General features: G+C 28.7%; 2 protein-coding genes across 2 annotated transcripts; one reads left to right on the top strand and one right to left on the bottom strand.

Annotated features, from left to right (window-relative positions):
* Window positions 1–493: 493 nt before the first annotated feature.
* On the top strand, window positions 494–2,129 carry LOC122849532 (DNA-binding protein inhibitor ID-2). The gene has a single exon (XM_044148249.1). It carries the CDS (start codon window positions 1,128–1,130, stop codon window positions 1,524–1,526), a length of 399 nt encoding a protein of 132 aa, XP_044004184.1. The 5' UTR covers window positions 494–1,127; the 3' UTR covers window positions 1,527–2,129.
* Window positions 2,130–3,748: 1,619 nt separating this feature from the next.
* On the bottom strand, window positions 3,749–8,055 carry LOC122849524 (puromycin-sensitive aminopeptidase-like). The gene is given in 8 exon segments (XM_044148243.1): window positions 3,749–5,955; window positions 6,114–6,127; window positions 6,199–6,325; window positions 6,406–6,694; window positions 6,909–7,068; window positions 7,488–7,548; window positions 7,551–7,716; window positions 7,846–8,055. Coding segments are annotated over 8 exon segments (2,595 nt in total). The 5' UTR covers window positions 7,972–8,055; the 3' UTR covers window positions 3,749–4,303.
* Window positions 8,056–14,595: the final 6,540 nt, after the last annotated feature.

Raw genomic sequence — 14,595 nt, 5'->3', positions numbered from 1 at the left:
TATATATATTTTCATCATTGTGTTATTATATGTTCAACACCCACACCCTTGACAACAAGATAAAAAAAATCAAATTCACGTATTATTTCATCATTAAATATTGAAAAAAAAAAAAAAAAAAATGTAATTTAATTACATAAAGTTAATTTGGAAAAAATTAAATTATGTATATTAATTTTTTTTATTTTGATTGAGTTATTTTTTTAAAATAATAATTACTTGATATTTTTTTTTTTTTTTAAATATAAACTTATGATGATTTTATGTGTTTGAATTAATTAAAAAATCATTATGAAAAAATAAAAATAATAGATGGTTAAAAAAGAAGAAAAAAAAAATAAAATTTAAGCGCAATTTGGAGTGTGTGGCGATTGCGCTTCATGTGTTTATATTAATTTTAGTGGGGGTAAAACTACCGTGACGACGATGCTGCCAATGGAGTGTGATTTCAAGTGGGGATGAATAGTATAAAATAGTGTTCAGGTGCGGGGCGGAGGCCAGTTGACTTGAGAACGTCAAAGAAATTTCATCTTTTGACAGTCCAATTAAAATTTACTAGCAAAAAAAAAAAAATAATAAATAAATAAACAAGAAATAATAATTTCTTGAAATTCAATTATATATTCATTAATGTGTTTATTATATTTATATTAATATAAATTGCTATTATTAAAATAAATAATAATAAAAATTTTGTGTTATAATATCTGTGACAATATTGACAGATGTTGAAAAAAAAAGTGATGGAATAATTTTTGATCAATTGGATAACAACAGTGACGTAAAAAAAAAAAAATTATCATTTTTTACTGTTAAATAAAATAATAATAATTAATTATTATTTATTATTTTTTTTCTTATAATTTATGAGATACTTTGAGTAATAAATTCATCAAAAAATAAAAAATTAACAAAAATTTTGTTATTCAAGACGATCGATAGTCTTTCACAAAAGTGTTAACGTGTGCGCACTTTGAATCGCGCAAACGCAGTCGCATTTTCGACATTTAAAAAATAAAAGAAAAAAAAAAAACTTGTTATTTCGAAATAATCACAAATATTTCGAGATACATAACGGTTTAAATATATATTTAAAGTATAAAAAAAAGAGAAAGATTTAATTCATAATGAAGGCCATGGTAGTGGGTCCATCTGGGGGAAGAACAACCCCCACTCGAGGTGTTATGCACAATAATTTGGCAATAAATGGTACAAGACGTGATTTAGAAGCCGAAGAAATAGCAGCATATTTATCAAAATTACGTTCATTAGTACCAGATATGCCAAGAAAACGTAAATTATCAAAACTTGAAGTTATACAAAGGGTTATTGAATATATATGTGATTTACAAACAACATTGGAAGAAACAAATAAACATCCAGATAATGCAACAACAATAACAACAAATTCAACACCAACAACAATAAAAACAACAAATCGTCAACCACTTCAACCACTATTAAATACAGCTACAAGCACGACAATCCCCACTTCTACCACAACGACAACCCTTGCTGAACGGTGACCAGTAAAATACGATCAATGAGTACTTTAAAAATTTTACTAAAAGAAAGAGAAAAAATTATCCAATATGAAAAAAAAAAAAAAGAGATTACAATTTTAAAATATAAACATAATTACATAAAAAAAAAATCAACAAATTACAAAATTAAAATATTAATCAATGAATAAGAAGATATTTTTTATTTTAATAAAAAATAATAAACGCCGTCTAATATCAAAACATCGGCGAATTTGTCTTCCCTGCAGTGTCAACAATCAGATTATTAATTGATGATTTGAGAAAAAAAAAAAAGATAATTAACAACATCTCGTGAGGAAGGTGAAAAGGACGTTAACAACAAACTTCAAATTTCATATACATTCATCTATAAAAGTACATTGAAAATTTTATTAATATTGTTTTTTTTTTTTTTTATTTTTAAATTGAAGAAGAAGAAGAAGAAGAAAGACATAATGTAAATAATGTATATAGTCAAAAACTTATTGCATTCCTTACACAACCTCGTTGCAATCGATACACTGTCACACCCATCGTCCCTCTCCTCTCCTCCCTTATCGCTTACCCAAAATCTCGTAATCCTCAATCACCATTTTTATCCCATAACACCTGATGGATAACTATAATATTTTTGTTTTTTTTTTTTTTTTTTTTATTTCATTTCATAAATAAGACCGATTTTACTCCATAAATTTTGATCATTATAATAACGCTATTATTTGTCACTAATTGAGAATTAAATTTAATATAATTCATTTGTATATTTAGAAGGAAAAAAAAAAAAACAAATTTCTCACTGATCTTCCATAATTTATAGTTTTGATAATTTTTTTTTCTTTCAATTATTTGCTGAAGTTGTTGAGTTTATTTTACATATATTATATAGATTATTATTATTTTTTTTTGTTTAAAACAAAAAAAAATAAACAAAAAGTTCATTTTTTTTTTTTAATTTTATTATTGTAGATATTACAATAGAGTGAGAGATAATTAAACAAATAATTATAAATTTAGTATTTTAAGTTTTTATTTTATTAAGTGAATAGAGGTGATGTTTATTATAATCAATCTATATTGTCACGAATTATTATTAATTGTTATTGTTCTTTGTAATATGATTTTAAGTATGGTGAAAAAATGATAAAAATGAGTAGAAAAAAAATAAATAAATGAGATAAATAAAAATACATTTTGTGAAAAATAAATGAAAGTTAAATAATTTAATTGGCTATTTCGCAGATATAAAAAAAAATATATTTATATTTGCAAAGACTGAAAGGCTGTAAATACATGGACTTGTAGAAATCATGCTTCTATAAAAAATTCACACTAATAATAAAAAAATAAATTGAAAAGCTTCATTTGTTGACAATTTCATAAATAAATTTTTTATTTTTTCAGATTTCCAAAAAACAATAAGTTTGATTAATAAGAGTATAAAAAAATAAAAAAACACATGAATATATATATGTATTTTAAGGGCATATGAATAATTCAGATAACAACCCCGTGGGAGCGTCATGGTTAAGGGGAAAATTAAGGGAAAAAAAGGGAGAGGCGGGACAATTGTCCATCTGACTCAGCTCAAGTATATATATTTTTTTTTTCATCATTAGGACTGATTGGACGGCGTTATGTTCTCCCCTTGCACATGAAATAAAACGAGATGAGGATGCAAGTAGATTGACAATGAACCAGTTGATATAAAAGTAAGACAGAGATGAGAATATTAAAATAAAAAAAAACTTTTTACCACCCTCTGTTAGAACACACAGTTGTCATGCGACTTGTGATATTGTCGAGTGTCTATGGTCTACGGGTGGGAAAAAGAAAAAAATACTTACAACCCTGTATTCGTTGTTCCCGTGGGTATTTGCCAATCCCCAAGTTCCCAGGATGCGAAATTGTTTGTAACATGCTCTCTTCTCTCGAGTATCAAAATCAAGTAACGCGCGCGCATGCACACACGAACATTTTGTACATTAAAAGAAGTAAATTGCCGCAAGACACGATCAATACTTTACTTTCCAGACATGTTATTGATAGTAACGTTGAAAGTCTTCAACAATTTTTTTTTCTTCTATTACTTCCTCAACATAATGAATATCAAATTTCGAAATCATTCGTTTTTCCTTTATCAACATCATCAGCAATGATAATTTACTAAAAAATCAAAAATTAATTAATCAATTAATTAATTATAATTAAAAAGATATTTTTTATAAATGTATACATAGATATACATTTATATTAACAATCGAGAAAATACATCTCATAAAATTAAAACTAGAAACCATAACAACGAAGAAATAAATAAATAAAGATTAACTGCGTCATGGTAGTCTATTAAATTCTGCTTGAAACATCTACCCTCAAAATCCCCTGATATAAGCGTTCATCCCCCTTTTAACCCCTGTTTAAAATATAAAAAAAATGAATACATAAAATGTGTAACAATATACCATAAAACATTGATATAACATTAAGTATGTATATTTGAAAAATCATGAAATATACAAAGTTGTGTATAAACATTATCGGTTAATTTTATTATTAATTATTATCATTTTATTTCGCAAGAATCTCTGAAAATTGCTAAACACTCAAATAAACATTTCATACTATGATAACAAATTTATAAATTTAAAAAAATTTAATCTGATTATATTTCAAGGAGCATCAGAGAACACAAAGTTCAATCATTTATTATCATTGTATATATAATATATGCTTTCTGTTTTGGATTTTTTGCTTATATATTTTTTCGTTTTTAACATTTTTTAATATCCACTTGTTTTGAGGAAATTTTCAATAGCAGCTTGATCTCTTGCAAGCCAAGCAGCACGCATTCGAACACTTTCAACGGCTTGTTGAATTGCTCTTTCAGTACCAGGTGTTGGATGTTCTTTGAAAAATTCTTTAATTTCTTTAGCTTTATCTTCAGTTACAAAATTTTCAGTTGTATATTTAACCAATCTTGATAATAAAAATACTCCATTATAACGGTTTAATAATATTTTCCAATTTCTTTTGAAAAATTCCCATGCTAGTATACGTCCTTTACTATTACTAGAAACAGACATTATTACAAATACAGTATCTTGTGCACGTACTTCGTCACTCATTGAAAATTCCATAACTTTATTTAATAAATCTTCGTTATCAACTGAACCAAGTGAACGTAATATTCTATCTTTTTCTTCATGTAAATCTGATTTACGATAAAGATCAAGCATAGTATTGAAAGTTTTTTCATCACCATCAGCAAGTACAGCACGATAAACAGCTGATCTTAAATCAGCTGGTAATAAATTTTCACCATTAACATGTTGTTTAAAACGTTTTTTAGATTCTTCAATTGTATCTTTGTCTTTAAATGCAGCCATTCTTCCTAATACTAATGATCGTAGTAATGTATCTAAATGACTTTCATTTTTTTTTGCTTCCCAACCAAGTTTTGTTGCTATATCTTTTAATAAACTTCTACCAAATGATTTGAAATTATCATCAATGTCCAAGTGTCCAATTAATATACTTATATTACCTAAATTATTAACAATACTCGACCAAACAGTATAATTGTCTTCATATTGAAATGCTTGCATTAAACGTAATACTTCAACTGTTGATACATGTCCAGCTTGTACCATTGCTGACAAATCATCAAGTAAGCCTAGTCTATCCAATGGTGGCAACGATTTATCTTTTATTGCTGGCATTATTAATGATAATGCTTCTGGACTATAACTTGTACGGTAAAAACCAATTGTACCTGGATTAACTTTAATCCAATCATTAACATCAACATTATTGATAATTATTTCTTTTGTTTTTTCACTCATAACAGTTGACAATGATATATCTTTTGGTGATTTTGATGTTGATACACTTATTGGTATCATCCATAAATTTTTATCTTCATCAACACTACCATCAGACAAAAATCTTTCTTGTGATAATGATAATATACGATCATTACCCTTTTGTTTTTGTTCAATGCGTAATACTGGAAAACCCATTTTTTTAGTCCATGTTGACATAACGGCACGTATTGGTTTATTACTCGCTTCTTCAAGTGCTGCCCATAAATCTTCAGTTTCAGCATTAGCATAACTATGACGTTCAAGATATAAACTCATACCTTTACGAAAATCATCATCACCAATATATGAATGCAACATACGTATTACTGATGCGCCTTTATTATATGATATATCATCGAATATTTCATCAATTTCAGATGGATGGCTAACTGGTACTTCAATTGCATGACTATTTTTTAAACCATCAAGTTCCAGTGCTTTAATATATCTGTTTGTTACAAATTGTGTCCATATATCCCATTCAGGAAATAAATGTGCAATACATAAGAATTCAACAAATGATGCATAGCCTTCATTCAACCACAGATGTGTCCACCATTCCATTGTAACTGTAAATTAATTAATTAATTTATTAATATTTTTTATTTATATCATTTATATTAAGTATTTTTTAATGACTTTAAAATGTCTTATAGATCTCAAGTTATAAAACTAGAGTTTAAAATAAGAAACGCAATTTGCTTAGACCACTGCTTAGAATATTTACCTAAATTTCCAAACCTATAAAGAAAATTAAAAATTGAATTAATTCAAATATTTTTTTTAAAGTATTATTAAAGATAGTAACAAACCATTGATGAGCAAGTTCATGAGCAACAACAAGTGCAATAGATTGTTTTGATACTGCTGAAGTATTTTCAGGGTCGACAAGAAGACGAGTTTCTCGGTAAGTAACGAGACCCCAATTCTCCATGGCACCTAAAATATGCAAATAAATCAATTTAAAACAAATTTGAAAATATTTTAAACATATTTAATATAATAAAAATAATAAATACCAGCTGAAAAATCAGCAATTGCAATCAGATCCATTTTTGGTAATGGATAAGAAATTCCAAAATACTTGTTATAATATGGTAATACTTTTGTTGCAACTTCCAGTGCAAAACGGCCTTGTTCTTGTTTATTTTTTGGTGTATACACACGAACAACAGTACCATCAATTGTTTTATCTTCAAGATAATCAAATTCACCAACAATAACAGCAACTAAATATGTTGACATTATTTTTGATTTTTTAAATTTAATTGTTTCTGTTGATGATTTTTTTTCCACTGTTTCAACAGGCTGTAACATATAAAATTAATATTTTTTAAGCTGGTACATCGTGTGTAATAAAAAATGATGTCTTGATTGACGGCTCATCCCAATAGAGAAAGCAACATTCAACACCAGTTGCTTTAAATTCGATTACAGCAGCGTATTTAAATAACTGGACCATCTACTCTGCAATCAATATTAAAGATACATAGAATAATAATATATTTAATGAATATCTTACCATATTACTCAGGCCAATGATATTATTATTTATTTTATCAATTACTAGAATTATACTAAATGCTGCTTTAAATGTGGGCTCATCCCAACATGGAAACATTCGTCTTGCTGATGTTGGACATAAAAATGTTACAGCAGCTGGTAATTTGTCTTCTGATGAACTACAAAAATTATGCTAATTTCATAAAAATATTTATTTCTCCCACTGAGGTAATAAATTCGAAGTAAAATTTTTATCACTTTAAAAGTATTTTAATCTTTTGGGAATTTTTTTTTTCCTAAATAGGCATTTTTAAGATTACTAATTTTCATGAGTTTTTTTTACTTTATTCTATATGTTTTATTACTTTTAATAATCTTATATACCCTTCGGATATTTTATTTTCGTTATTATAAGACTTTGGGCTTGAATAATATTGTCATTGTTGTAAATAAAAATTATATTAAAAAAACAAATAAATGTTTCGATAAAGAATATGACAATGACTATTTTTAAAACTTAGTATGTAGAAGACATTTTTTTATTCCAAATGACTTTAAGTTAAATTATTATAATCTAAAATGAATTTATATATCTTACCCAGTATATTTGCTTCGGTAAAAACCTTTCATCTTGTTATTAATTACTTCACAAAACGCAGTTTTCCAATTGGTAATTTTTCACCAAATTTTAAAGTTGCTGTCTCATTTTCAATAGAATGATCAATTTTTTGAACTCCTAATTTTTTACCATTTTTATTTTGGAAGTAAACTGTTTTAATATCAAGATCCAATGAATTCAATACAATAGTATCTGTTGATTCAATGACCTACAAAAATAAAATATAAAATAAATATTTAGAGATACAAACAAAAATGTCAGTATGAAAATATGGAGAATCGGTAGTATAAAATAAATTTATACGCTAATTAAACTATTTTAATAATTATTATGTTACCTCAATTTCAACATATTGTGTACCCTCAAATGCTAAATTTTTGAGATCTGGTCTTAATGTTATTTGATAATGAAACGGACAAATATTTGTCGGAAGCCGGCTGAATGGAATCTTTTCAGTAGCCATTATAATATTATTATTAAATAGTTTTAGATTTGCACATACAACAATAACGTTCAATTATTAGTTTTTAATATATTTTTCGGTTACGTACGTAAAATGTAATCAAACAAGTAAACAAAGTGGCAACGTTAATTAATGCTACCGGTAATTTACTGGTATATTGTGTAAATACAAATGGTAGATAACTGGTATTCTACCATTAATTCTTCAACAGTATTGACCAATTGGTGATACTACAGTAAACTAGACCAGTAATTCTACCAGCAAATTTTGATCAAATTACATTGGTAGAATTTACTACTCATACCTCACAAAAATTTCTGTGTAATTAATTAGTAATTACCAGTAAATTTGCACAGGCATATACGCATGCGTAGTGGCAGGATCTTTTAGATTTTTAGATTTTTAGACTTCTACCTCAAGTTAGATTATAAAATAATATTTAATCAAGGGGGTGTTATTTAATGCACCTCTCTATATTTTCTTATCACTCATTGTTAAGACTGAGAGAAGAGAGTTTATAGACAAATATTATATTGTTAAAGTTAATTATTTAGTTTAATAATTTTTAGGCTCGTTTTCACTGTACATTTGCTCACCTCAAGAAAGATCTCTTCTCACTCGTACACATATTTTTTATACTTAAATTTGTGATATACAGAGAAAGCAATGTAAACTAGCGTTGTAAGTAAGACTTAATATTTTGTAAGCGCCTTCTGCGACAGAAGTTTACCAGTTGGTATTCTTCCAATCAAAATAACCGATGGAAACACTAGTTATTTTGATAGTGCCATGTTTCTTTTTATACTGGTAACCTTAGTATCTAGTTATTTTTATCTTATCATGTTTGTATTTCTTGTAACTATGTTGACGAACCATAGGGCTTTGTCCCTAGTGTTCATTAAATAAAAAAAAAAAAAAAAAAAATAAAAACTTTAAAATTTACTCAAAAAAGCAAAAAAAAAAAGGAAATGAATTGTAATTTTTTTTTTAAATTTTATTATTATTTTACAGATATACTGTCGATACATTTTATATGTATTTTTTTTTTCTTATGATATGATAATGAAATATTAATATGCGTTTTATATATCTATATATGTTTAAATATTGTTAGTAATTTTATAATAAAATATTAATATACATTTTATAAATATGTATATAATCGTAAAGAATTCAAAAAATAATATTTTTATGCTTCAAATAAAGTCTTGACCTTCTTCTTCTTCTTCTTCTTTGTTCTTCTTTGTATTGTTCTTTGACACCATCTGAACCAATTACAAGTTTAGAATCAAACAACTTAAAAATGTAACCAGTGAAATCTACCCACTAAAAAACCAACAAAAAAAAAATTTCCCACTAAAAAAACCACTAAACAAAAACTGCCCACTAGATTACCCACTAAATCTGAAAAAAACCACTAAATTTAGTGGGAAAACCACTAATCTGGCAACACTGCGTCTGACACTCTAACAGTCTGATGAGTTGATGACCAACGTTGCCACAGCCAAATATGAAAGTGCACCTCTAGACAGAAAAGTGTGTACCTCCAGTTAAATTGAACTGTTTTTGCTAAGTAGCGCCACTCTGCAACTTTTTTGTTTCTATCATGAAAAGCGAGATGGCGTTACTTTATTAATTCTCATTTGAATATTTTTGTCAATTAAAAAAAGAAATAAGAAAAATTATTTAAATTATTATATAAATAATATAATAATTTGTTTTTTTTTATTAAATAAAAATAGATAGAAGTTAAAAAGATAGGTTTTAAAAAATAAAATGAAAACGACTGAATAAGATTTAATAAGATTTAATAAGATATTTATATGCTTTTATTTGTGTCTCTTTTTTAATATATAATATTATTAAATATATTTTATGAAAATAACATAATAATTCAATTAAATAAATCTGAAACATAAGTCAAAATATATTTAAAAAAGAAAATACTTTATCTTTTGGTTTTTGAAGTGAAACTTCTTTACGGAGGGTAGTGTGAAAAAAAAAATAGTGTGTCGGCCATGTAACGCTCGGAGCGAGCCAACGCTCGGCGCAAGCGAACGCTGAGACCGAGCAAGCGTTTGTCCCAAGAAGACTAGAAATACAGGAGGACGAACTTGCCTCAAAAAACCGTTCCGCTATGTGATCGCCGAATAATTGGGGGGCGCTAGTAGTACCACGGTAACGTGCGCGACTTGTATCGCTTTTTTTTACAATGCGCACAATACAAACATACTCTGACAAACATCATGTGTATAATGCTCTATTAGTGTTTGTCAGAGTATGTTTGTATTGTGCGCATTGTAAAAAAAAAGCGATACAAGTCGCGCACGTTACCGTGGTACTACTAGCGCCCCTCAATTATGCGGCGATCACATAGCGGAACGGTTTTTATCATGGTAGAAATACTACAGGTATGGCAGTGCGCAGCCTGGTTTGGCCGCTGTGAATCGACCAATCAAAAGGTCGCCTTCTCGCCACAAAAATGGAAGACTTTATGCGCGCGCGATACAAATTTGTTAAGAAAATTTTCAAGTTTTTTTTAAATTTTTCAAAAGTTATCATATTTATTCAACTAGATTTGGTATATTTTATAATGATTCACATACATCAAAAATAAAAATTAATTATTTATATTAAATAAATAAATCCAAGTATAATAAATACAACACAACCTCCATTGTTTGTGGCATAAAAAAAACAACAATAATGAAAATATTATAATTTATTTGTTAAACTGTCTTGGTTTTTTTATTTTTTTGAATTTTTATAAACATGCTCCACATATATTTATTAGTATTTACAACAATATAAAAAATAGTTGTCAAAACAGTATGTTAGAGAGAGAGGCTCTTATAATAGAGATTGCGTGTTGGAAAGAAAAGCAAAACAGCTCGATGGCGCGTTGTTGATTGGTTGAAAAAATAAGGCTGCGCAGAACGCGACGAAAAAAGCCTGGACTACTGCCATACCTGTAGTACTTCTACCATGGTTTTTATATACAGGCGAGATAGGGAGTAAGTCCTCCTGTATTTCTAGTCTTCTTGGTTTGCCCATATAACTAATAAGAGTGAGTGAGTAAGTGGCTACGAGCGAGAAAGAAGATATGCTTTGAATGAATGTGTGTGTGTGCGTTGCCAATAGTGTAGCTGATCGGTTTGCAGCGTTTATGAAAATGATGAATCAAAAAATTATAAATGAATATACTCAATTGAAAATTATTATTAGTATATTAATATTATTGATATTATTATTATAATTATTATTTTATTATTAATATCGATAAAATATTGATAATGATAAGATCAATACTGACATTAATATTCAAGTATAAATATTAATAATTATTAGTATTCATGTTTCAAATATTATTATTATAAATGTTATTATTAATATAATTAATATCATTTATATTATGACTAATATATATTGATATTATTTCTAATTTATAACGTTAATAAAATTATTATTGACATTATTATTCTGTATAATATTATTGAAGTAATTGTTATTAATAATATTATTAATATATATATTAATTCATAGTATGCATAATAATAAGAATAATAATAGTACTGTTAATAATATTCAAATATAAATATTAGTAATTATTAGTATTTATATTTCGGGTATTATTATTATTAAAGATATTGTTATTAATATCAATAATATTGTTAATAATTGATAGTATTATCAATATTTATATTTTGAATATTATCAATATCATTGATATTATTATTATAAATATCATATTGATATTATCATTTATACTATGAACTTCATCAATCATCAATATTAATAATATCATCACTAATTAATTGATTGTTGATATTATTAAAGTCGTTACAAATGTCACTTCCCTCGCGCGTACTGCTAACACACACATTTTTTTTTTTTTTTAGAAGTTTATTACTGGGCTCCCAGCTAGAACAAATCTTATTAACCAAAAGCTCTTTACAAAGAAGAAAAGCATCACAAGTAATCAATAGCCATTCTATTGCGAAGTGGTCTTTTGATCAGCTTGAATTGTGAAAAGACTCGTTTAGCTGCAGCATTATTATGAGAAAGACTTGCAATGGCCATCAAAAATTCACTTAAGTGTGAAAACATTATTTTTTTCAGAACATTTTTTAATTTTCCAATTAATTTAATAAAGTTCTCAAATGTCTCATCATCTTTAAAATATTGGGCAACTTCTGGTAACATCTCCATTCAGAATTTAAAGCCTCCCCTGGTGGAAAAAATATCCCGCCAATATCCCGCCACAATATATGGTCACCGCCAAATGCCAATGCTTTCTTGGTGGGTTACATATCCCACCAATATCCCGCAATTATATATTGTCACCGCCAATGCTTTCTTGGTGGGTTACATATCCCACCAATATCCCGCAACAATATATTGTAACCGCCAATGCTTTCTCGGTGGGTTACATATCCCGCCAATATCCCGCAACAATATATTGTAACCACCACCCAGGTAGGAGTAAACGATTGTGCCAGGCCTGGCACAAGCTTGTGCACAAGGCTCACATGCTTGTGTCTAGCTTGTGCTACAAGCTTGTGCCAAGGTGGTTAAGTGATTGGAAATGTGCCTATGTTACAAGCTTGATGACAAGCCTTGTGCCAAGGCTCGTGTCCCAGCCTCGTGTCAAGACTCGTATTCCAGCCTTGTGCCAAGGCTTGTGCCTCGGGCTTGACTCAAGCTTCCAAAAACAATTTTAAAAAAAATATAAATAAATTATTATGGTTAATCTATTATTATTGTTAATTTAATAATTCCGACATTGTTATTTTTTAATTCAGACAATTCTATTAAACGATCATAATTAAACGAAAAACTAGGGACGCGACGCGGGATCGATCCGGGGCCTCTCACGTGGAAGTCCAATGCACTATCATGTCGACCATCGGGGTATTGATAAAAGTGGTCGTCAAAATTTTTTATATAAATAAATTCTATTGAGACTAAACAGTCCTCGCGAATGCCTCACACAATAGTCAAAGCCTGATAATTTTTATTTGAAATTTATATTAAATTTATATATCTAATTACTATAATTTTTTTTTTGAGTTAAATATATGCATAAGTCAAGTCTCGTGTCGGGCTTGGTGAAACAACGGGCACCAGCTTGAAACAAGGCTGTATTACGAGGTTCGTGTGAGGGCGGGAAAAATCAAGGGGACAGTCTTGTGTCGAGCCTGGATTAACAAGGCTTGTCTAGTGACTGGAAAAACAGGCTTGACACAACCTTGAAATTTTTAATCTTGTGTGAGGCTTGGAACTAACGATTAACACAGGCTTGGTACAAGCCTGGACTAACAAGTCTTGTGCAATGACTATAAATACAGGCTCGACACAATCTTGGAAATTTCAACCTTGTTGAAGGCTTGAAATTACCGATTGACACAGGCTTGGTACAAGCCTGGACTAGCAAGTCTTGTGCAATGACTGTAAATACAGGCTTGATACGAGCTTGGAATTTTTAACCTTGTGTAAGGCTTGGAATTAACGATTGTCACAGGCTTGGTACAGCCTGGAATAACAAGTCTTGTGCAATGACTGTAAATACAAGCTTGACACGAGCTTGGAATTTTTAACCTTGTGTGAGGTTTGGAAATAACAATCGACACAGGCTTGGTACAAGCCTAGATTAACAAGTCTTGTGCAATGACTGGAGAAATTCTCTGTGCCAAGCTAGGCACATTCTAGTCCACCAAGGCTAGAAAACACAAGCTTGTAACGAGCCTGGCACGGCCGTTCACCCTTGTGGGATCCTACCTGGGCAATGCTTTCTTGGTGGGTTACATAACCCGCCAATATCCCGCCACAATATATTGTAACCGCCAATGCTTTCTTGGTGGGTTATATATGGTGAAACCGACCAAAGAACCCGGCAACAGTTTTAATATTTTTAGGCCGCGTTTCATGAATTCATAACGATGGCACATATACTAGTGCAAAGCATTGTGTCCGTGTAATTTTTATGTTTGGTTGCGATCGGGAAAAAAAAGCGAAAAAAAATAAAGATAAACAACAACAACAACAATGATTTAATATATTTAAACATAACTTTAAGATTATTTTAAACTGTTGTTGTGTTGCTGTTGTTGCCGTCTATCTTTATTTTTTACTTAGCTAGATATTTCACGTAGTCTCAATTATCGCCAAACACACAATACCTACATAATTTTACCAGCTTAATTTTTTACTTAGCTATATATTTCACTTAGCTACATCTTTTCCTTAGCTAGATATATCACGTAGTTTCAATTATAGCCAAACACACAATACCTACATAATTTTACCAGCTTAATTTTTCATTATCTACATCTTTATCTCCGTTGCTATATATTTGACTTCGTCGCTACATCTTTTACTTAGCTCGATATTGTTGTCACTAGAAAAAACTAGATTTTATAGCCATTGTTTTTTTTCTGTCAGTTGCATTCAAGCTCTTCAACAATTGATTTCGTTTTGTGTAATTGTTAGTAGCTTTTTACGGATTATCGTCATAGGCCAGATTAAAAATGAGTAAGCATCCTTCTCTTCATCCTAAACTCGATAAGTTTTCTATTTTTTATTCATTTAACGATATTATTTCGACAAACGAGTTGGCTATTTCTT

This window comes from Aphidius gifuensis, linkage group LG2 (genome assembly GCF_014905175.1).
Source record: "Aphidius gifuensis isolate YNYX2018 linkage group LG2, ASM1490517v1, whole genome shotgun sequence".
Taxonomy (NCBI): domain Eukaryota; kingdom Metazoa; phylum Arthropoda; class Insecta; order Hymenoptera; family Braconidae; genus Aphidius; species Aphidius gifuensis.
The sequence above is the reverse complement of the archived record's forward strand: the minus strand, read 5'-3'. Positions and strand labels throughout refer to the sequence as shown.

Excerpts from the sequence above, each read along its gene's own strand:
- LOC122849532 (XM_044148249.1), top strand. The coding sequence starts at position 1,128 with ATGAAGGCCATGGTAGTGGGTCCATCTGGGGGAAGAACAACCCCCACT.